Below are 25,170 nucleotides of genomic sequence, written 5' to 3'. Positions count from 1 at the left end.
GCTATCCCCTGAACCCCCTTAGCATGTAAGCCTAAGAGCCATGCTGTTTGTAGATCACCTTCTTAAGAGCTGACTACAACAGTGCAACTCTTGGCAGGGCCTTCTACCCATTTGATCCCTATAATTGTATTGTTGTACTCCACCTTTGTTTATAGCGCTGCGGAATCTGTTGGCGCTCTACAAATAACCGATAATAATAAATAAAATAATAATACGTCACTAGCTCATGGAATCTTGCCACCTATATGAAAGAAATTAGGTACTTCTACCTACAGTGTCAATTTGGCTACAATTACCCTTGCGCCATTGAGCTTCAGCAGTTAATTTTCCAATATGTTGCAATTAATAGTCAAAGATTTTAGAAATAAAAGTTTATTGGTAAAATTCTTAAAACATTTAAATACAGTAATAAAAAAAAAAGAATAAAAAGATACATGTCCCGCTGTCCTCTAAGAAAGACACAGCCTTCTTTACAGTGATTTTGGAATCCGATCCTCTCTGTGCACAGGGTAGTTTGTGGCATATTATCAGGGTGGTTTTGTGCATTACAAGTCTGAATGTACATATTCACTGGGCTGTCCTCTCTGTGCACAGGGTAGTTTGTGGCATGTTAGCAGGGTGGTTTTGTGCATTACAAGTCTGACTGTACATTTTCACTGGGCTGTCTCCTCTGTGCACTGTAAGGGGCCACTGAAGGGTCCCCTTAGAGAGAGAACAGTAACTGGTCATAACTGCTGGACTCAATATACATCTCAGAACTTGTTAAAGAGTTCGATGACCGCAATGGTTGTGCTTTGACCAAAGATATAGGCTCCACAAAGGATAGAGATAACACCCCACGCAACCAGGCAAAACCTGCAAATAAACAGCATCATGTTATGCTTCAAACAACAATATATTGTGGTGGGATAAAAATGTTAAGATGAACTGTAGTAGTGGAGAAGAAGTACTCACATCCTGTATACAAACTAACTTATTCCTAATTCTGTATTCACTTTGTCCCAAGCTCTCTTACTCTCACACTATTCAGAATAGCTCATGGCATTTATGCTTAAAGGGATAGTAAAGTGAAAATTAAACTTTCACGATTCAGATAGGGCATGCCATTTTAAACAAATTTCTAATTTACTTTTATTATCAAATTTGCTTTATTCTTGTGGAATTCTTAGTTGAAAGCTGAAACTAGGTAGGCTCATGTGCTAATTTCTAAACCCTTGAAGGCCGCCTCTTATCTGAATGCATTTGACAGTTTTCTTTTACAAGATACGATGAGTCCACGGATTTCATCCTTACTTGTGGAATATCGCCTCCTAGTCAGCAGGAGGAGGCAAAGAGCACCACAGCAGAGCTGTATATATAGCTCCTCCCTTCCATCCCACTCCAGTCATTCTCTTTGCCTGTGTTAGTGATAGGAAGAGGTAAAGTGAGGTGTTAGTTTAGATTCTTCAATCAAGAGTTTATTATTTTTAAAATGGTACCAAAGTGTGCTATTTTACTATTGGGTGTAGCCGTAATCCTTGTCAGCCTCTAGAGTAAAGCTACAGGTGGCTTTAGAGCAATGGAAACTGGTGGGGTTTTACCCTCACTGTGCCTCCCATACTAGTGCTGCCCTTTGTATTCTGATGGTCTTAGCAGATATTAACTAAGGCCCTTCTGTGTCCACAGAGCTGCTGGAGGGAGAAGACCTCTTGAACAGCATGAGAAGTTCCACAGGATCATCAGCAATGAGGTAAGTGCAGTCTTGTTATTTCTGGGACACTGGCTACCTCAGAATGGACTGTGTGCTTGTGAACTGTTGAGATCTAGAGCCCTTTGACAAAGACAGGGCTGATTTCTGTGACAGTGTGTGTAAGTTGGGAGTACTGTGGTACAGGGCAACGAACACTAAGGGGTTAATTTCAGGCTCTAATGTTTATCAGCCTATGTGATCCTATGACTGGGGCTTGTGTGACACTAAGATTTTATTTGACACTGGGGTTACCGGAGTCTTATTTAAGGACTCCGGTTTGCGGCTGTGTGATTGCTCCGGTTTGTGTTTGAGTGCAGACATAGTTTTGCAGCGGTTAGTGAAGGGGCTTCAGGCCGCGCTGAGGAGTCCATAGTATATCGGAAGTCTCTTGCTGCGCAGAGTACGGGCTAATGCAACACCCACGTTGGGCGGAACTTGCTTTGGCGCGCTTGTCTGTTTCCCGGATGCTGACAGGCTGTGTTTTATCGCCGCGACCGCATGGTGACAGTGAGAGTGTGGTCTTAGGCATTTTCCTGTGATTCATCCGGTGCATCTGTTTCAGTGTGGTCGGAGACAGTGGGGGCAGGTAGGCGCCTCAGCAGAGCTGTTGAGACGAGGTTCTGAATAAAGTTTATTTTGCAGAGGCTCATTTTGTACCTTTTTTCTGCGACTGAATGTTCAATTTAAAGGCACAGTATCTGATCAGTTCAAAAATTCTCAGACGGATTTCTAGTCTGTGCTGCTAATTTTTTATAGTTGGTTAAATTAAGAAACTATTCTGTTGACAAATTGCTTCTTGCTTATCATGGATACTGATGATATCCCAACTGTGGCGTGTGCAATGTGTTTGAATGCCACTGTGGAACCCCCTGCTCCTTTTTGTCCCTCATGTATTGAGAGGGCCTTGCATTTTAGAGATAAAATTATTTTTGACAAATCTTTGACTAAGATGAATGCTTCTGAAGAGTCTACAGATGAGATGCAGAGCATGCCGCAGCTTTCTCCCCAAGCGTCACAGCCCTTAACACCCGCTCAAGCGGGACCTTCTATTTCACCAGTTTCTGCAGCTTTTACATTAAAAGACATAGCTGCAGTGATGTCCTCTACACTTTCTGATGCTTTAGCTAATTTGCCCATATCACACGGCAAGCGTTCAAGACAGGACAACTATGTAGTCAATTCTGCCTCTGATTCTATGATGGCGATTACAGATGTACCCTCATGGGGTTCTGAGTTGGAGAGTACTGCGGTACTCTCAGAAGGTGAACTGTCTGACTCAGGGAGTGTTTTACCTCTGACTGACTCTGACGTAGTTTCTTTCAGATTTAAGCTTGAACACCTCCATTTATTACTGAGTGAGGTGTTGGTTACTCTGGATGATTGTGACTCAATAGTGGTCCCTCCAGAAAAATTGAGTAAGTTGGATAGATATTTGGAAGTTCCTTCTTATTCGGCTGTCTTTCCAGTCCCGAAAAGGACTTCAGAGATTATTGCAAAGGAATGCGAGAGACCAGGTATTCCCTTCTCTCCTTCTCCAGTTTTTAAAAAGATGTATCCTATAGCTGATGCTATTAGAGATTCTTGGCAGATGGTCCCTAAGGTTGAGGGTGCTGTTTCTACCATGGCTAAGCGTACTACTATTCCTATTGAGGATAGTTGTGCGTTTAAGGACCCTATGGATAAAAAATTGGAGGGTCTCCTTAAGAAACTTTACGTTCATCAGGGATTCCTGTTACAACATGCGGCTTGCATTGTTACAGTCACCACTGCGGCCGCTTATTGGTTTGATGCTCTGGAAGAGTCTCTTAAGACAGACTCCTTTGGAAGAGAGATACAGGATCAGATTAAAGCTCTTAAGTTAGCCAATTTGTTTATTACGGATGCTTCCCTGAAGATTACTAAATTGGCGGCTAAGAGTTCAGGCTTTGTCAACTTAGCACGCAGAGCTTTATGGCTAAAATCTTGGTCTGCAGATGTGTCATCGAAATCTAAACTTTTGGCTATCCCTTACAAGGGGAAGGCCCTGTTCGGGCCCGACTTGAAGGAAATCATTTCTGACATAACGGGAGGCAAGGGTCATCTCCTCCCTCAGGATAAAAAGTCCAAACAGAGAGGGCGACAGTAATTTTCGTGCCTTTCGAAATTTCAAGGGAGTTCCCTCTTCCGCTAAACAGGAAGGGAATTATTCCCAAACCAAGTCCACTTGGAGACCCAACCAGTCCTGGAACAAGGAATCCAAGAAGCCTACTGCTGCTACAAAGTCAGCATGAAGGGTCGACCCCCGATCCGGGACCGGATCTTGTGGGGGGCAGACTCTCACTCTTCGTCCAGGCCTGGATAAGAGATGTTCAGGATCCCTGGATGCTGGAAATTGTGTCTCAGGGATATCTGTTGGAGTTCAGAAACTCTTCTCCCAGAGGAAGGTTTCTTCTCTCGATTATCTGCAAACCAGATAAAAAGAGAGGCGTTTTTACGTTGTGTAGGAGACGTTTCTTCCATGGGAGTAATATGTCCCGTTCCGATACAGGAACAGGGACTGGGGTTTTATTCAAATCTCTTTGTAGTTCCCAAAAAAGAGGGTACGTTCTGACCTATTCTAGACCTCAAGAGTCTAAACAAGTTCCTCAGAGTTCCATTCTTCCATTGATCCAGGAGGGTCAATTTATGACTACCCTGGATCGAAAGGATGCATATCTACATATTCCTATCCACAAAGATCACCACAAGTTCCTCTGTTTTGCCTTTCTGGACAAGCATTTTCAGTTCATGGCTCTTCCTTTCGGTCTGGCCACGGCACCCAGAATCTTCACAAAGGTTATGGGGTCTCTGCTGGCGGTTCTCAGGCCGCGGGGCATTGCAGTGGCACCTTATCTGGACGATATTCTGATCCAGGCATCATCTTATCAGCTAACAAAGTCTCATACCGACATTGTTCTGTCCTTTCTAAGGACTCACGAGTGGAAGGTGAATCTAGAAAAGAGTTCACTAGTTCCACAGACAAGGGTTCCTTTCTTGGGAACTCTAATCAACTCTCTATCCATGAAGATCTTTTTGACGGAAGTCAGAAAGTTAAAGATTCTGAATACATGCCGAACCCTTCAGTCCAATCCTCGGCCTTCAGCAATGGACATTATTCCGTTTGCTCGTTTTCATCTCAGACCTCTGCAACTGAGCATGCTCAAGCAGTTGAATGGAGATTATGCAAATTTGTCTCCTCAAATAGATCTAGATCAGGAGACAAGGGACGCTCTTCTATGGTGGTTGTCCCTGGATCATCTGTCCCAGGGGACATGCTTCCGAAGACCCTTATGGGTGATAGTGACAACGGACGCCAGCCTGATGGGATGGGGAGCAGTCTGGAACTCCCTGAGGGCTCAGGGTGTATGGACTCGATCGGAGTCTCTGCTTCCTATCAATATCCTAAAGTTGAGAGCAATATTCAATGCGCTTCAGGCTTGGCCTAAGTTGGCTTTGGCCAAATTCAGCAGATTACAGTCGGACAATATTACGACTGTAGCTTACATCAATCATCAGGGAGGAACAAGGAGTTCCTTAGCGATGACAGAAGTAACCAAGATAATTCAGTGGGCGGAGGCTCACTCTTGTTATCTGTCGGCAATCCACATCCCAGGTGTGGAGAACTGGGAGGCGGATTTTCTGAGCAGACAGACCTTTCATCCTGGGGAATGGGAACTCCACCCGGAGGTTTTTGCCAACCTGATTCTCAGATGGGGCAGGCCGGAGTTGGATCTTATGGCATCTCGTCAGAATGCCAAGCTTCCGAGATACGGGTCCAGGGATCCCCAGGCCAAGCTGATAGATGCCTTGGCAGTGCCTTGGTCATTCAGCCTAGCTTATGTGTTCCCTCCATTTGCTCTCCTTCCCCAGGTGATTGCTTCGGTGATCCTCATCGCTCTTGCGTGGCCTCGCAGGACTTGGTATGCCGATCTGGTGGACATGTCATCTCAGCCACCATGGAAGCTTCCATTGAGGAAAGACCTTTTCATTCAGGGACCCTTCCATCATCCAAATCTCATTTCTCTGCAGCTAACTGCTTGGAGATTGAACGCTTGATTTGATCTAAGCGAGGGTTCTCTGATTCGGTCATTGATACCTTGATTCAGGCACGTAAGCCTGTTACTAGAAAGATTTACCATAAGATATGGCGTAAATATCTTTATTGGTGTGAATCCAAGGGCTACTCATGGATTAGGGTTAGGATTCCCAGGATTTTGTCTTTTCTACAAGAAGGATTGGAGAAAGTGTTGTCAGCAAGTTCATTAAAGGGACAGATTTCTGCTTTGCCTATTTTACTACACAAACATCTGGCAGATGTTCCAGATGTTCAATCTTTTTGTCAGGCTCTGGCTAGAATCAGGCCTGTGTTTAGACCAATTGCTCCTCCTTGGAGCTTGAATTTAGTTCTTAATGTTCTTCAAGGGGTTCCGTTTGAACCTATGCATTCCATAGATATTAAGTGGTTATCTTGGACAGTTTTATTTTTGGTTGCTATTTCTTCTGCTCGCAGAGTTTGAGCTTTCGGCATTACAAATGGGATTCTCCTTATCTTATTTTTCATTCCGATAAGGTGGTGTTACGTACCAAACCTGGTTTTCTTCCTAAGGTTGTTTCTAACAAAAATATTAAATCAGGAAATTGTTGTTCCTTCCTTGTGTCCTAATCCTTCTTCTAAGAAGGAGCGTCTGTTACATAATTTGGACGTGGTCCGTGCCTTGAAGTTCTTCTTACAGGCGACTAAGGATTTTTGTCAATTTTCTTTATTTGTTGTTTTTTCAGGGAAACGTAGGGGTCAGAAAGCTACGGCTACCTCCCTTTCTTTTTGGCTGAAGAGTATCATCCGTTTTGCATATGAGACTGCTGGACAGCAGCCTCCTGAACGAATTAAGGCTCATTCCACTAGGGCTGTGGCTTCCTCATGGGCATTCAAAAATGATGCTTCTGTTGAACAGATTTGCAAAGCTGCAACTTTGTCTTCTCTTCACACTTTTTCCAAATTTTACAAATTCAATACTTTTGCCTCGTCTGAGGCTGTTTTTGGGAGGAAAGTTCTTCAAGCAGTGGTGCCTTCCGTTTAGGTTCCCTGTCTTGTCCCTCCCGTTTCATCCGTGTACTATAGCTTTGGTATTGTATCCCACAAGCAAGGATGAAATCCGTGGACTCATTGTATCTTGTAAAAGAAAAGGAAATGTATTCTTATCTGATAAATTTGTTTCTTTTACGATACGATGAGTCCACGGCCCACCCTGATTTTATGAGACGAGAAGGGAGGAGCTATATATACAGCTCTGCTGTGGTGCTCTTTGCCTCCTCCTGCTGACCAGGAGGCGATATCCCACAAGTAAGGATGAAATCTGTGGACTCATCGTATCGTAAAAGAAACATTTATCAGGTAAGAATAAATTTCCTTTTTCGCAGTTAGAGGGTGTTAGTTCACATGTTTCATATAAATAACATTGTGCTCACACACGTGGGGTTATTTATGAGTCAGCACTGATTTGCTGAAATGCATGTGTCAAAAGATCTGTTATAATGAGGCAGTCTGCAGAGGAGTAGATACAAGGTAATCACAGAGGTAAAAAGTATATTAATATAACAGAGTTGTTTATGCAAAACTAAAGAATGGTAAATAAAAGGGATTATCTTTTTAAACAATAACATTTTTGGTGTTTATTATCCTATTAAAGGGATTGAAAGGTCAAAATTGAAATGTGCACAATACACCTCAATTAGCAAAAAAAAAACTAAATTCTAGCAAAAGTTAGGTTTTTCAGAGGCATATGCGCATATGTTGTGAATGCCCATTGCTCCAGCATTGCAACATCACAACTTAAAGGGACAGTCTATTCCAGAATTTGTATTGTTTAAAAAGATAGATAATCCCTTTATTAACCATTCTGCAGTTTTGCACAACCAACACTTATATTAATACACTTTTTACCTCTGTGATTACCTTGTATCTAAGCCTCTGCAGACTGCCCCCTTAATTTAGTGCTTTTGACAAACTTGCATTTTAGCCAATCAGTGCTGACTCCTAGGTAACTCCACGAGAGTTAGAACAATGTTATCTATATGGCACACATGAACTAGCTCTATCTAGCTGTAAAAAAAAAAAACGACAAAAAAAAAAAAGATAAGCATATGAGCCTACCTAGTTTTAGATTTCAACAAAGAATACCAAGAGAACAAAGCAAATTTGATGATAAAAGTAAATTGAAGAGTTGTTTAAAATTGCATGCCCTATCTGAATAATGAAAGTTTAATTTTGACTAGACTGTCTCCCTTTAACAGAGAGTCAGCAATGGCTTGTATGACACAAACTGAGTATTCACAAGCACAATACACATCACTGCCAGCTCTCTGAACTTTCTTAATTGTGCACGGGCCCCTCATAGCATATGTGCGTATGCCAATGAAAAACAGTTATAAAACTTTTGCAAGAAGCATTTTTGCTACTTTCAGTATATTGTAAACTAAAAATGCTTCTAAAAACATTGAAATGCATTCATAAATGTCTAAATGTTGGACTTTCTATCTCTATAATCATTTCTATATTTCAATGTGTCAGTTCTAAACATAATCCTTGAATCTTCCACACCATCATTTCCGTCATGCTCAAGTCTAAATTCTGCCTTCTTATAGAGAGAACACAGTATGTATAGCATGGTATGGTAATCCCGCCTTTTGGTTTTAGCTAAACAGATTATTTTATTACTATTATTGTTTACTGTCATCATCACTTACTTATAATATTATAATTATGTGACCAGGAACAAGAACTTTGTGGTAGGTAATTACCCATTTCCTTCAATTTAATCCTAACTCCTGTCTAATCTGGTCTGAATGATAAAAAACATTTTTTAGGGGGTTTCCTGTAAAAAAAAAAAAAGCATTGAGATACATTTAAAGATATATATTTCTATTCCATCCCAACACACTTAGGAATTTATGAATGATGTAATTGGGTTTTGTTTGCACATGCAGAGAAAGAAGGTTATAATGGTGATTACCATATACGGACTTGGCAGCATTTCTTGTGCTATTTATTCATTCTACAAGGAATTGTGTATGACGCAAAGCACTTGGCTCTCTGGTCATTGCCACAGTTTACATTGGCTGAAACACTCCTGACCCCTGTGCTGTCAATCTGTTGTTGAGTAGAGAGTTTATGGCAGCTCACTCACCATATATCAAGAGTTTGCCAACACAAAGCAGTCCATAATGGGTCACCTCTCCTATTCCATTTTTTTTTTTTTTTTGTTTAATTAAAAAGGTTTCTTACACACAACAAAGCAAACTCTTATTATGAATATGATTTAGAGGTGAAGGTGCCATGTTTCAGTAATTCACAAAATAAACTTTCAGATGTTTTAAAAATTGATAGTTTTTCATAGATGACCTCATTGAAATCAGCTCACTAATTTAGAATATTAAATCAGGATACATTGTACACAAGTCCAACTGACTAAAACCTAGGAGAATGCTGAATTCTCCTAATTACTAAGGCATTAAACAGTCTTTGTGCTCTTGATTAGGTGAGCTGATTACATATGCATGTCACTCCTGATAGGCTCACTGCCTATGTTGTTATTTGCACTGTGCTGAGATGCATCTTTATCTATGAGCCCCACATACTAAGGTTCTAAACTTGAGAACCTGTCCGCATGGCTTTGCATCGAACGGCAGCGGATTCTGTAAGTCAAATAATGTATCAACTCAAGCAAGTGTTTCATGCCCCCCCCCCCCCCCACCCCTTAGCGTGAGAGAAGGGCCTGTCAATCAATCGGGCGTGTTTGGGGTGATATTAATACACCTCAGAGGTGGTAGATAGTATAAGAAGCAGTCTGAGAGCCATCCCTGCAAGGGCTCAAAAGCAGCTTACACTAATTGGTACATTGAGCCTTATGTTTTAACCTGTTTGCAGGAATTACACACACAGTGACACAAGAGCATTTGTTTAAAAATAAAATGCTTCAACAACAAAGATCATTACATTACAAACTGCAGTGATTAAGTAGCCTGCTCTTCCAGTGTATACAAATGTATATCTCTACAGACTGTATACTTGATATATGTATGACATAGGTAAAACCCAAGGCTCAAATTGTATTGTTCTGCAGAGTTTTGTGAAGGGAACTCACTTTTTTTTGGGGTCCATTGGTTTTGTTTCGACAGCACAGACCAGGCACAAACCTGTAAGGATTAAGAATATGAAATTAACAGAACACTGAACTGAATAACTACACTTTTTTGTCAAATAAAGATGCATTTTCATATTAAATACATTAGTCATAACAACACAGTAATGATCGGCTCTCCTGGAGATTTTCAGATAAATTATCATTTTTCAGATGCAAGATGCTCTGTTTTCCACTAAATAATTCAAGGCAATATTTAATGCATGTGATACCACATAACAGACACACAAACTATGATTTTTAATCACAATTTCAGTTGATTTCTGAATTCAATTAGTGGCATTTACATTGTAACAATTCTCTACAGCTTCCGAGTTAAAGTTTTTTTTATTTTATTTTTTTTTAAAACCACAGTAAAATTATGTTGTTATTTGTAGCCATAAATCTACTGAGGCAATCTCAGTAATGTGCACGTGTCTTAAAGAGACATGAAACACTACATTTTTCCTTTCCTAATTCATAGAGAGAATAAGTTTGCATGGACATGTCTGGAGCACTACTTGACAGGAAATAATGCTGTCGCCATCTAGTGCTCTTGCTGATGTATTAAATGGTTGCAAAACTGCTTCCATATAGTCAGACGGCATTAGAGTTCGTGAGGCCTTAGGCAAAACTAAAATGAGGCCTCATAATTTTTATTACCGATTAATATGTTGTGCACTGTGTACCTAGTTGTGTTGAATACTTTTTTCCTAATTTATGTTTTGGTTTCCATAGCACCGTAGTTCTCAATAATAATGAAGAGATGTGGAAAGAGGAAAGAGGAGAGAGAGGAAATAGAAACGGTCAATAGAGGAAGCAGACGGGAGATAGATAGGGTTGCCACCTCAGCCATGTTTTCCTGGACACTTATGAGTTACACATGCTGCAGGGTGTGCAGGAAGGAACATGTATTAGGTTTATGGACAGCACTATTCATAGGCACTATACATATTCCTCCCTGCACACCCTGCAGCATGTGTAACTTATAAGTGTTCTGTATTTTAAGGGACGGGTGGCAACCCTAGAGATAGAGGAGGGAAGAAGAGAGACAGTAGTGAGAGGGGAGGTTGAGGGGCAGAAAGAGGTTAACAGAGAAAAGGGGAGACAATTGCAAAGGAAGCAAATGAAGGAAAGACAAGCGTGGAAAAGTTGGGGAGTGGAGACAGAATACAGAGAGTGGCTAGAGAAGGGAGAGATAGAAAGAGAGAATGGAGATTAGTGATGTCGCGAACAGTTCGCCGGAGAACAGTTCCCGGCGATCTTAGCTCCTGGGCCGCAGCCATTTTAGATTCATTACGATCCTGCATTCTTAGTGAGAGGAGGTTTAGTGCTACTGCTGGTGAATTTATATGGAAATAGATAGCTAGGCTAGTGTTTTCAGTGTCCACTACAGTCCTGAAGGACTCATCTAATCTCTGCTGTAAGGACAGCACCCCAAAAAGTCCTTTTTAGGGCTAGAACTTCACCCAAAAAAGCCCTTTTTAGGGCTAGAACTTCAGTCGTCTTTTTTTTTTTTTTTTTTGGTAAATTTATTTGCCTGCCTGTCATCCTGTGTGTGAGGCATATACTGTGATTAATTCTTCTGTGCCACCACTTATATCTGGTGTAACAGTGTAAATTTAAAAAAAAACTGGTGTAAAACTAGTGTAAATTTAAAAAAAAAACTGGTGTAAAACTAGTGTAAATTTAAAAAAAAAAAAAAAAAAAAAAAAAAAAAAAAAAAACTTACATCAGTTTGCTAGTGTAATCTAATTTAATTTTCCATCAGGCCTGTGTGTCAGGCCCACAGCATATACTGTGCCTAATTGCTCTGTTTTCCACCACTTATATCTGGTGTAACATTAGTGTAAATTAAAAAAAAAAAAAAAAAAAAAAAAAAAACTTTTACATCAGTCTGCTATTATTTAATTTTAGTTGCCAGGCCAGCCTGCCACTAGTGCCAGCCTGCGTGTCAGGCTCCCAGCATATACTGTGCCTACTTCCATCCTCAGTGCCACCACTCCTATCTGGTGTAACATTAGTGTATCTTTTTTTAAAAAAAAAATTTTAAATCAGTCTTCTAGTGTTATTTAATTTTAGTTGCCATGGCCAGTCTGCCACTAGTGCCAGCCTGTGTGTCAGGCTCCCAGCATATACTGTGCCTACTTCCATCCTCAGTGCCATCACTCCTATCTGGTGTAACAGTGTAACATTTTTAAAAAAAAAAAAAACTTTTACATCAGTCTGCTAGTGTTCTTTAATTGCAGTTGCCTGCCTGCCAACGTGTGTGCCAGGCCCACTTTCCAACTAGTGCCACCACTCATATTTGTTATAACAGTAGTGTAAATATTTTAAATAAAAAAATTTGACTGTGAAACATCAGTCTGTTAGTGTAATCTAATTGAAGTTGCCTGCCTGCCTGCCAGCGTGTGCGCCAGGCCCACTTGCCAACTTAGTGGCACCACTCATATTTGTTGTAACAGTAAATATTTAAAAAAAACAAAAAACATTTGACTGTGAAACATCAGTAACCTAGTGCAATATTATTGCAGTTGCCTGCCTGCCAGCGTGTTTGCCAGGCTCACTTGCTAACTAGTGCCACCAATCATATTTAATTAAAAAACTTTTTTGACTGTGAAAAAGTCTGCTATTGTAATCTAATTGAAGTTGCCTGACTGCCAGTGTGTGTGCGCGCATCTTTTGATCTATGTAATTGGCATCTATCAAATGTATATTGCATCTATTGATCTATGTAATCTATGGATCTATCTATCAAACCTATCGATCTTGTGGTTGTGCAAATTGACTGTTTGCGGTACGTTAAATGGGGAGTTTGGTCTGTCACTGTGAAGCGGGCGTAACCCTTACACTACCTGATCGATACAACATCATAACTGATGTTTTAAAGCACTTTATTCCAAACAATTTAGGAATGTTAGGTGATTTATGCCCTTTATGGATTAAAACCAGACTCTGCATCAACTATGTAATTTTCCATGGGAGTTTTGCCATGGATCCCTCTCCGGCATGCCACAGTCCAGGTGTTAGTCCCCTTGAAACAACTTTTCCATCACTATTGTGGCCAGAAAGAGTCCCTGTGGGTTTTAAAATTCGCCTGCCCATTGAAGTCTATGGCGGTTCGCGGAAGTTCGCGTTCGCTGACGCAAAATATTAGGTTCGCGACATCACTAATGGAGATAGAGGGAGAGTAGTAGAGACAAAAAGAGTAGAGATAGGGCTAGAGATTTTTTATCAGGTACGTTCTTACATAAATTATGTTTTCTTTCATGTAATTGGCAAGAGTCCATGAGCTAGTGAGGTATGGGATAGCAATACCCAAGATGTGGAACTCCATGCAAGAGTCACTAGAGAAGGAGGGATAAAAATAAAGAACAGCCATTTTCCGCTGAAAAAATTAATCCACAACCCAAAAAAATAAGTTTATTCTCATAAATGAAAAAAAAAAAAAAAAAAAAAAAAAATTAAAACATCAGCAGAAGAATCAAACTGAAACAGCTGCCTGAAGAACTTTTCAACCAAAAAATGCTTCTGAAGAAGCAAATACATAAAAACTGTAGAATTTAGTAAATGTATGCAAAGAGGAAAAAAGTTGCCGCTTTGCAAATCTGATCAACTGAAGCTTCATTCTTGAAGGCCCACAAAGTGGAGACTGATCTAGTAGAATGAGCTGTAATTCTGAGGCGGGGGCCTGACCCGACTCCAAATAAGCTTGATGAATCAAAAGTTTTAACCAAGAAGCCAAGGAAATAGCAAAAGCCTTCTGACCTTTCCTAGGACCAGAAAATAAAACTAATAGACTGGAAGTCTTCCTGAAATCTTTAGTAGCTTCCACACAATATTTCAAAGCTCTTACCACATCCAAAGAATGTAAGGATCTTTCCAAAGAATTCTTAGGATTAGGACACAAGGAAGGGACAACAATTTCTCTACTAATGTTGTTAGAATTCACAACGTTAGGTAAAAATTGAAAAGAAGTCTGGAAAACTGCCTTATCCTGATGAAAAAAATCAGAAATGGAAACTCACAAGAAAGAGCAGATAGCTCAGAAACTCTTCTAGCAGAAGAGATAGCCAAAAGGAACAACACTTTCCAAGAAAGTAGTTTAATGTCCAAAGAATGCATAGGCTCAAATGGAGGAGCCTGTAATGCCTTCAAAACCAAATTAAGACTCCAAGGAGGAGAAATTGATTTAATGACAGGCTTAATAGGAACTAAAGCCTGTACAAAACAGTGAATATCAGGAAGTATAGAAATCTTTCTGTGAAATAAAACAGAAAGAGCAGAGATTTGTCCCTTCAAGGATTTTGATGACAAACCCTTATCCAAACCATCCTGAAGAAACTGTAAAATTCTAGGAGTTCTAAAAGAATGCCAAGAGAATTTATGAGAACACCATGAAATGTAAGTCTTCCAAACTCTATAATAAATCTTTCTAGAGACAGATTTACGAGCTTGTAACATAGTATTAATCACTGAGTCAGAGAAACCTCTATGACTTCGTACTAAGCGTTCGATTTCCATACCTTCAAATTTAATGATTTGAGATCCTGATGGAAAAACGGACCTTGAGACAATAAGTCCGGCCTTAACGGAAGTGGCCAAGGTTGGCAACTGGACATCCGAACCAGATCTGCATACCAAAACCTGTGTGGCCATGCTGGAGCCCCCAGCAACACAAATGATTGTTCCATGATGATTTTGGAGATTACTCTTCGAAGAAGAACTAGAGGCAGGAAAATGTAAGCAGGATGATAACACCAAGGAAGTGTCAGCACATCCACTGCTTCCGCCTGAACATCCCTGGACCTGGACTGAGACCCCACATCTGAACAATTTGAGAAAACACATCTGGATGGAGAGACCACTCCCCTGGATGTAAAGTCTGACGGCTGAGATAATCCACTTCCCAATTGTCTACACCTGGGATATGCACCACAGAGATTAGACAGGAGCAGGATTCCGCCCAAGCAAGTATCCGAGAGGCCAAAACTGAAGAGCTCTGAGAATTGCACAGAGTTCTAAAATATTTATTGGTAATCTTGCCTCTTGAGATTTCCAAACCCCTTGTGCTGTCAGAGATCCCCAAACAGCTCCCCAACCTGAAAGACTTGCATCTGTTGTGATCACAGTCCAGGTTGGCCGAACAAAAGAAGCTCCTTGAACTAAACGATGGTGATCTATCCACCACATCAGAGAGAGTGTCGAACATTGGGATTTAAGGATATTAATTGTGATATCTTTGTATAATCCCTGCACCATTGGTTTAGCATATAAAGCTGAAGAGGTCTCATGTGAAAAAAGAGCAAAGGGGATCGCGTACGATGCTGCAATCATGAGACCTAAAACTTCCATGCACATAGCCACTGAAGGGAATGACTGAGACTGAAGGTGCCGGCAGGCTGCAACCAATTTTAAACATCTCGTCTGATTGAGACAGAGTCATGGACACTGAATCTATCTGGAAGCCTAAAAAGGTGACCCTTGTCTGAGGAATCAAAAAAATTTTTGGTAAATTGATCCTCCAACCATGTTTCCGAAGAAACAACACTAGTTGATTCGTGTGAGATTCTGCAGAACATAAAGACTGAGCTAGTACCAAGATATCGTCCAAATAAGGAAACACCGCAATACCCTGTTCTCTGATTACAGAGAGTAGGGCACCTAGAACCTTTGACAAGATTCTTGGAGCTGTTGCTAGGCCAAATGGAAGAGCAACAAATTGGCAATGCTTGTCTAGAAGAGAGAATCTCAGGAACTGATAATGTTCTGGATGAATCGGAATATGAAGGTATGTATCCTGCAAGTCTATTGTGGACATATAATGTCCTCGCTGAACAAAAGGCAGAATAAACCTTATAGTCACCATCTTGAAAGCTGGTACGCTTACATAACGATTCAAAATTTTCAGATCCAGAACTGGTCTGAATAAATTTTCCTTCTTTGGGACAATGAATAGATTTGAATAAAACCCCAAACCTTGTTCCTGAAAAGGAACTGGCATGATTACCCCTGAAGATTCCAGGTCTGAAACACACTTCAGGAAAGCCTGAGCTTTCACTGGATTTGCTGGGATGCGTTTGAGAAAAAAAAAAATCTTCTCACAGGAGGTCTCTCTCTGAATCCTATTCAATACCCTTGAGAGACAAAGCTCTGAATCCATTGATTTTGGACAGAATTTATCCAAATATCCTTGAAAAACCTTAATCTGCCCCCTACCAGCTGAGCTGGAATGAGGGCCACACCTTCATGCGGACTTAGGGGCTTACTTTGGTTTCTTAAATGGCTTGGATTTATTCCAAATTTTAGGAAGGCTTCCAATTGGAAACAGATTCCTTGGGGGAAGGATTGGGTTTTTGTTCCTTATTTTGACGAAAGGAATTAAAACGTTTAGAAGCCTTAGATTTACCCTTAGGTTTTTTATCCTGAGGCAGAAAAACTCCCTTTCCCCCAGTAACAGTTGAAATAATAGAATCCAACTGAGAACCAAATAAATTATTACCTTGGAAAGAAAGATAGTAATCTAGACTCTATTCTAGATAATATCAAAAATGGCATCACAAATAAAATGATTAGCATAGTGCAGTAAGCGAATAATGCTAGATATGTCAGAATCCAATTCTTGTGCTAAATTCTCCAACCAGAAAGTTGATGCAGCCGCAACATCAGCCAAAGAAATTGCAGGTCTGAGAAGATGACCTGAATATGAATAGGCTTTCCTTAGAGAAGATTCAAGCTTCCTATCAAAAGGATCCTTAAAGGAAGTACTATCTTCCATAGGAATAGTGGTACGTTTAGCAAGAGTAGAAATAGCCCCATCAACTTTGGGGATTTTTTCCCCAAAACTCTATAGAATTTGCTGGTAAAGGATACAATTTTTTAAACCTTGAAGAAGGAATAAAAGAAGTACCTGGCTTATTCCATTCCTTAGAAATCATATCAGAAATAGCCTCAGGAATAGGAAAATCCCCTGGAGAAACCACAGGAGGTTTAAAAACAGCATTTAAACGTTTATTAGACTGAACATCAAGAGGACTGGTTACCTCAATATCCAAAGTAATTAACACTTCTTTTTTTAAATAAATAAGTAGATTTGTTAGTGTCAATGTCTGAGGAAGGATCTTCTGTATCAGGTAGATCCTCATCAGAGGAGGATAAATTATTATGTTGTTGGTCATTTGAAATTTCATCAACTGAATGAGAAGTTTTAAAAGACCTTTTACGTTTATTAGAAGGTGGAAATGCAGACAAAGCCTTCTGGATAGAATCAGAAACAAATTCTTTAAAATTCATAGGTATATCATGTACATTAGAAGTTGAAGGAACTGCAACTGGCAATGTACTAATACTGATGGACACACTATCTGCATGTAAAAGTTTATCATGACAACTATTACAAATGACATTCGGAGAAATAATTTCCACAATCTTACAACAAATGCACTTAGCTTTGGTAGAACCGATGTCAAGCAGCAAGGTTCCAGCAGATACTTCTGAGGCAGGAGACAGATTGAGACATCTTGCAAAATGTAAAAGAAAAAACAACATATAAAGCAAAATTATCAATATGACAGTTTCAGGAATGGGAAAAAAATGCAAATAGCATAGCCCTCTGATAGAGAAAAAGGCAAGAGGCAAACATCAATGGGGTATTAAAATAATGAAAAAGTTTGGCGCCAACTATGACGCACAACGTAACTGAAAACTTTTTTGGTGCCAATAATAACCGGAAATGAGACACTCGCGTCACTAATGACGCAACCGTGTTTAAGGCTTCGGCGCCAACTATGACGCCGGAAATGACTAAGTTGCGTCATAGACTTATTTTTCGTGCCAAAAAAATTCTCTCGCCAAGAACGATGCAATAAAGTCTAGCATTTGGCGCACCCGCGGACCTAATACCGCCCACAATTTGCAAGAAAGTAGTCAATTGAAAAAAAAGACTAAACCCCAGGTAAGATAAAAAAAAAAAAAAAAATCTTAAAAATGTTTATTTTCCCAAAATATGAAACTGACGGTCTGCAGAAAGAAATACATGAACCTGACTCATGGCAAATATAAGTACAATACATATATTTAGAACTTTATATAAATGCATAAAGTGCCAAACCATAGCTGGGGTGCCTTAAGTAATAAAAAACATACTTACCAAAAGACACCCATCCACATATAGCAGATAGCCAAACCAGTACTGAAACAGTTATCAGTAGAGGTAATGGTAAATTGAGAGTATATCGTCCATCTGAAAAAGGAGGTAGGAGATGAATCTCTATGACCGATAACAGAGAACCTATGAAATAGACCCCCGTTAGGGAAATCATCGTATTCAATAAGTGATACTCCACGTCCCTCTGACATTCGCTTTACTCTGAGAGGAATTGGGCTTCAACAATGCTGAGAAGTGCATATCAACGTAGAAATCTTAGCACAAACTTACTTCACCACCTCCATAGGAGGCAAACTTTGTAAAACTGAATTGTGGGTGTGGTGAGGGGTGTATTTATAGGCATTTTGAGGTTTGGGAAACTTTGCCCCTCCTGGTAGGATTGTATATCCCATACGTCACTAGCTCATGGACTCTTGCCAATTACATGAAAAATTAGTAAATTTTGCTGCATATAGTTCAACAGTTCCTCAAAGGTTAATTAGCAGCTGGTACGGCCATATTCCATTAGGGTATTGGGTCTAGACTGTCCTTTAAAAGCATATCAATAAAGCAGCAGCACCTTGGTAATGCTTCAAAATAATCCTTTATTTGTGAGACATCACAGCTTCAATTTTGAAGCATTACCAAGGTGCTGCTGCTTTATTGATATTCTTTGAATGGACTGAGAGGCTTGTGCAGTGTCCCTGCTGCGTGCATCTGATATTGGGCTGTGAGTGCTGAGCCTTACCTATTGTATTCATCTTGTCCTTTAAAAGGGACACTAAACCCATATTTTTTCTTTCAAGATTCAGATAGAGCATGACATTTTAAGCAACCTTCTAATTTACTCCTATTAATTTTTCTTCATTCTCTTGCCATCTTTATTTAAAAAGCAGGAATGTAAATCTTAGCAGCCAGCCCATTTTAGGTTCAGCACCATGGATAGCGCTTGCTTATTGGTGGCTGACATTTAGCAAACCAAACCAATAATGCAAGCATAACCAAGGTTCTCAATCAAAAATGGTCCAGCAACTATGCATCACATTCCTGCTTTCAAATAAAGATAGCAAGAGAACGAAGAAGAAAAAAGATCATTGTTAGTAAATTAGAAAGTTGCTTAAAATTATATGCTCTATCTGAATCATGACAGAAAAAAAAAAAATTGGGTTTAGTGTCCCTTTAAGTAATAAATCACAGCAAAGGCTATAATAGAGAAGTGATACACATACAAAAAGATACGACTTAGAAAAGTCATGAACATTGTATAAACACAGTATCTATGAGGCTGCCACAATTAGACTAGATGAGTATATATATATATATATATATATATATATATATATATATATATATATATATATATATATATATATATATATATATATATATATATATATATATATATATATATATATATATATATATATATATATATATATTTTTTTTTTTTTTATAATAATATCTACTAGGACCAGCAAACACCCAGCAGACACAACCTGTGACTGGTCTTTTTGTATCTGTGTAGAGAGTTGCCCTTGCTGTGAATTTTATTAATACAGTTTTACATTTTGCTTGATTACCTTTCTTTTTAATAGGGAAATATCTTCTCTTTTGCCTTTCTTTGTGATCATTGTCATAACTTTTGAGGGTCTGTACCATGATTTTTTCAGCAATCAGTGCTGTATTGCCTTGAGGTTTGTTTTTTTACACCTTCATATTTACAATACTTGTCACACCACATGTAAAACAGTCTTAATGGTACAGATGTATACCAACACACACACAGTAAACTCAGCTTAAAGGGACAGTTTACCCTATTTTTTCTCCACATAAATTTGGAGTGTATTAAACTGTTTACAAGTAGCTCGTTTTACTTTATTTTGTCATTTAAAATAACAGATTTTTCCTGTGGTATTCCCAGTAGGAGGTAGAAGAAATAAGCAATACAATGTTAATATTAATTTTCAATTGTTGTAAGTATTGGGCTTTGGTTTACAGAGATAATATAAAAAAGCACACGTGTACAAAAAGTGTAAAAAAACAAAACAACTATTCCTTAAAGAAATTACACACCATGCACACATAATCTTAACCCCTTCATGCCAGGGGCAAGTGGTTAACGTAGCGAAGTTCTGATGTAAACACTTGCTTGAAAAATGAAATCATTCAATCTTTGATGCAATCACTTTATTTCAAGGCCGGGATCGGATCATGGGGGACTGCGTAAGATGCTACGCCTGCCCCCCAGTCCAACTTTGCATTAAACAAAAAGGAGGAGGCAAGTAGACCTGCTTCTTCAGATGGAAAGATACCACTACATCAAAACTGGCACAGAGTCCATGAGCTAGTCACGTATGGGATATGCATTCCTACCTGGAGGGGGCAAAGTTTCCCAAACCTCAAAATGCCTATAAATACACCGCCCACCTCACTCATACTTCAGTTTAACGTATAGCCAAGAAGTGAGGTGTAAAAAAAGGAGTAAAAAGCATACAAAAAAGAGGAACTGGAAAAAAATGATGTGCTTTATACAAAAAAAAAATCATAACCACAAAAAATAGGGTGGGTCTCATGGACTCTTGCCACTATGAAAGAAATTAATTTATCAGGTAAGTTCTTACATAAATTATGTTTTCTTTCATGTAAGTGGCAAGAGTCTATGAGCTAGTACTTATGGGATATAATAACCAAGATGTGAAAGTTCACGAGTCGCTAGAGAGGGAGGGATAAAATAAAAACAGCTATTTCCGCTGAGAAAAGGAAAACATAATTTATGTAAGAACTTACCTGATAAATTCATTTTTCATATTGGCAAGAGTCCATGAGCTAGTGATATGGGATATACAATCCTACCAGGAGGGGCAAAGTTTCCCAAACCTCAAAATGCCTATAAATACACCCCTCACCACACCCACAATTCAGTTTAACGAATAGCCAAGCAGTGGGGTGATAAAGAAAGGAGTAGAAAGCATCAAAGGAAATTTGGAAATAATTGTGCTTTATACAAAAAAAATCATAACCACCATAAAAAGGGTGGGCCTCATGGACTCTTGCCAATATGAAAGAAATGAATTTATCAGGTAAGTTGTTACATAAATTATGTTTTCTTTCATGTAATTGGCAAGAGTCCATGAGCTAGTGACATATGGGATATCAATACCCAAGATGTTGGAGTCTTCCACTCAAGAGTCACTAGAGAGGGAGGGAATAAAAATAAAAACAGCCATATTCCGCTGAAAACATTAGTCCACAACCCAAAAAAATAAGTTTATTTCATATTTGAAAGAAGAAAAAAAAACTTAAATCAAAAGCAGAAGAATCAAACTGATACAGCTGCCTGAAGAACTTTTCTACCAAAAACTGCTTCCGAAGAAGCAAATACATCAAAATGGTAGAATTTAGTAAATGTATGCAAAGAGGACCAAGTTGCTGCTTTGCAATTCTGATCAACTGAAGCTTCATTCTTAAAAGCCCACGAAGTGGAGACTGATCTAGTAGAATGAGCTGTAATTCTCTGAGGCGGGGTCTGACCCGACTCCAAATAAGCTAGATGAATGAAAAGTTTCAACCAAGAAGCCAAGGAAATAGCAGAAGCTTTCTGACCTTTCCTAGGACCAGAAAATAAAACAGACTGGAAGTCTTCCTAAAATTTTTAGTAGCTTCCACATAATATTTCAAAGCTCTTACCACATCCAAAGAATGTAAGGATCTCTCCAAAGAATTCTTAGGATTAGGACATAGAAGGAACAACAATTTCTCTACTAATGTTGTTAGAATTCACAACCTTAGGTAAAAATTGAAAAGAAGTCCGCAAAACTGCCTTATCCTGATGAAAAATCAGAAAAGGAGACTCACAAGAAAGAGCAGATAGCTCAGAAACTATTCTAGCAGAAGAGATAGCCAAAAGGAAGAACACTTTACAGGAAAGTAGTTTAATGTCCAAAGAATGCATAGGCTCAAATGGAGGCGCCTGTAACGCCTTCAGAACCAAATTAAGACTCCAAGGAGGAGAAATTGATTTAATGACAGGCTTAATACGAACTAAAGCCTGTACAAAACAGTGAATATCAGGAAGTATTGCAATCTTTCTGTGAAATAAAACAGAAAGAGCGGAGATTTGTCCTTTCAAGGAACTTGCAGACAAACCCTTATCCAAACCATCCTGAAGGAACTGTAAAATTCTAGGAATTCTAAAAGAATGCCAAGAGAATTTATGAGAAGAACACCATGAAATGTAAGTCTTCCAAACTCTATAATAAATCTTTCTATAGACAGATTTACCAGCTTGTAACATAGTATTAATCACTGAGTCAGAGACACCTCTATGACTTAGAACTAAACGTTCAATTTCCATACCTTCAAATTTAATGATTTGAGATCCTGATGGAAAAACGGACCTTGAGATAGTAGGTCCGGCCGTAACGGAAGTGGCCAAGGCAGGCAACTGGACATTCGCACCAGATCCGCATACCAAAACCTGTGTGGCCATGCTGGAGCCACCAGCAACACAGAAGACTGTTCCATGATGATTTTGGAGATCACTCTTGGAAGGAGAACTAGAGGTGGGAAGATGTAAGCAGGATGATAACACCAAGGAAGTGTCAGTGCATCCACTGCTTCCGCCTGAACATCCCTGGACAGGTATCTGGGAAGTTTATTGTTTAGATGAGAGGCCATGAGATCTATCTCTGGAAGACCCCATATCTTAACAATCTGAGAAAACACATCTGGATGGAGAGACCACTCCCCTGGATGTAAAGTCTGGCGGCTGAGATAATCCGCCTCCCAATTATCTACACCTGGGATATGCACCGCAGAGATTAGACAGGAGCTGGATTCCGCCCAAGCAAGTATCCAAGATACTTCTTTCATAGCTTGGGGACTGTGAGTCCCACCCTGATGATTGACATAAGCCACGGTTGTGATATTGTCTGTCTGCTAAAGAGAGAACCGTTCATTTGTTTTCAGAGGCCAAGACTGAAGAGCCCTGAGAATTGCACGGAGTTCTAAAATATTTATTGGTAATCTCGCCTCTTAAGATTTCCAAACCCCTTGTGCTCCCCAACCTGAAAGACTCGCATCTGTTGAGATCACAGTCCAGGTTGGCCGAACAAAAGAGGCCCCTTGAACCAAACGATGGTGATCTATCCACCATGTCAGAGAGCGTCGTACATTGGGATTAAAGGATATTAATTGCGATCTTTTTGTATAATCCTTGCACCATTGATTCAGCATGCAAAGCTGTAGAGGTCTCATATGAAAACGAAGCGAATGACTGACTGAGACTGAAGGTGCCAGCATGCTGCGACCAATTTTAAACGTCTCTTGTCTGATTGAGACAGAGTCATGGACACTGAATCTATCTGGAAACCTAAAAAGGTGACCCTTGTCTGAGGAATCAAGAAACTTTTTGGTAAATTGATCCTCCAACCATGTTTCTGAAGAAACAACACTAGTTGATTCGTGTGAGATTCTGCAGTATGTAAAGACTGAGCTAGTACCAAGATATCATCCAAATAAGGAAACACCGCAATACGCTGTTCTCTGATTACAGATAGTAGGGCACCCAGAACCTTAGAAAAGATTCTTGGATCTTTTGCTAGGACAAATGAAAGAGCAACAAATTGGTAATGCTTGTCTAGAAAAGAGAATCTCAGAAACTGATAGTGTTCTGGATGAATCGGAATATGAAGGTATGCATCCTGCAAGTCTATTGTGGACATATAATGTCCTTGCTGAACAAAAAGGCAGAATAGTCCTTATAGTCACCATCTTGAAAGTTGGTACTCTTACATAACGATTCAAAATGTTCAGATCCAGAACGGGTCTGAACAAATTTTCTTTCTTTGGTACAATGAATAGGTTTGAATAAAACCCCAAACCTTGTTCCTGAAGAGGAACTGGCATTATTACCCCTGAAGACTCCAGGTCTGAAACCCACTTCAGAAAAGCCTGAGCTTTTACTGGATTTACAGGGATGTGTCAGAGAAAAAAAATCTTACTTTGTATCCTATTCGATACCCTTGAGAGACAATGCTCTGAATCCAATGATTTCGGAATGATTTTATCCAAAAATCCTTGAAAAACCTTAATCTGCTCCCTACCAGCTGAGCTGGAATGAGGGCCGCACCTTCATGCGGACTTAGGGGCAGACTTTGGTTTCCTAAATGGCTTGGATTTATTCCAATTTGAGGAAGGCTTCCAACTGGAAGCAGATTCCTTGGGAGGAGGATTGAGTTTTTGTTCCTTATTCTGATGAAAGGAACGAAAACGGTTAGAAGCCTTAGATTTACCCTTAGGTTTTTTATCCTGAGGCAAAAAAAAAAAAACTCCTTTTCCTCCAGTGATAGTTGAAATAATAGAATCCAACTGAGAACCAAATAAATCATTACCTTGGAAAGAAAGAGATAGTAATCTAGATTTAGATGTCATATCAGCATTCCAAGATTTAAGCCACCAAGCTCGTCTAGCTAATACAGCTAAAGACATGGATCTAACATCAATTTTGAGAATATCAAAAATGGCATCACAAATAAAATGATTAACATGTTGCAGTAAGCAAACAATGCTAGATATGTCAAAATCCAATTCACGTTGCCCTAAATTTTCCAACCAGAAAGTTGAGGCAGCCGCAACATCACCCAAAGAAATAACAGGTCTGAGAACATGACCTGAAAATAAATAGGCCTTCCTTAAATAAGATTCAAGCTTCCTATCTAAAGGATCCTTAAAGGAAGTGCTATCTTCCATAGGAATAGTGGTACGTTTAGCAAGAGTAGAAATAGCCCCATCAACTTTGGGGATCTTTTCCCAAAACTCTATAGATTTTGCTGGTAAAGGATACAATTTTTTAAACCTTGAAGAAGGAATAAAAGAAGTACCTGGCTTATTCCATTCCTTAGAAATCATATCAGAAATAGCCTCAGGAATGGGAAAAACACCTGGGGAAACCACAGGAGGTTTAAAAACAGCATTTAAACATTTATTAGACTGAACGTTAATAGGACTGGTTACCTTAATATCCAAAGTAATTAACACTTTTTTTAATAAAGAACGCATATACTCTATTTTAAATAAATAATTAGATTTGTCAGTCTCAA

At 39.4% G+C, this 25,170-nt stretch overlaps 1 protein-coding gene across 1 annotated transcript in view; it reads right to left on the bottom strand.

Annotated features, from left to right (window-relative positions):
• Positions 1 to 356: 356 nt before the first annotated feature.
• The window catches only part of SLC38A8 (solute carrier family 38 member 8), a 68,892-nt gene continuing 44,078 nt past the window's right edge, over positions 357 to 25,170 (bottom strand). Inside the window, exons 10-11 of the mRNA XM_053718873.1 lie at positions 9,889 to 9,940; positions 357 to 855 (exon numbers count right to left, since the gene is read on the bottom strand). Of these exons, the coding sequence (XP_053574848.1) occupies positions 753 to 855; positions 9,889 to 9,940 (155 nt within the window). The 3' untranslated portion in view covers positions 357 to 752. The remainder of the gene's footprint in view (positions 856 to 9,888; positions 9,941 to 25,170) is intronic.

Source organism: Bombina bombina, chromosome 1 (assembly GCF_027579735.1).
Source record: "Bombina bombina isolate aBomBom1 chromosome 1, aBomBom1.pri, whole genome shotgun sequence".
In the NCBI taxonomy this organism is placed as follows: domain Eukaryota; kingdom Metazoa; phylum Chordata; class Amphibia; order Anura; family Bombinatoridae; genus Bombina; species Bombina bombina.
This window is presented reverse-complemented; position numbering and strand designations above follow the sequence as displayed.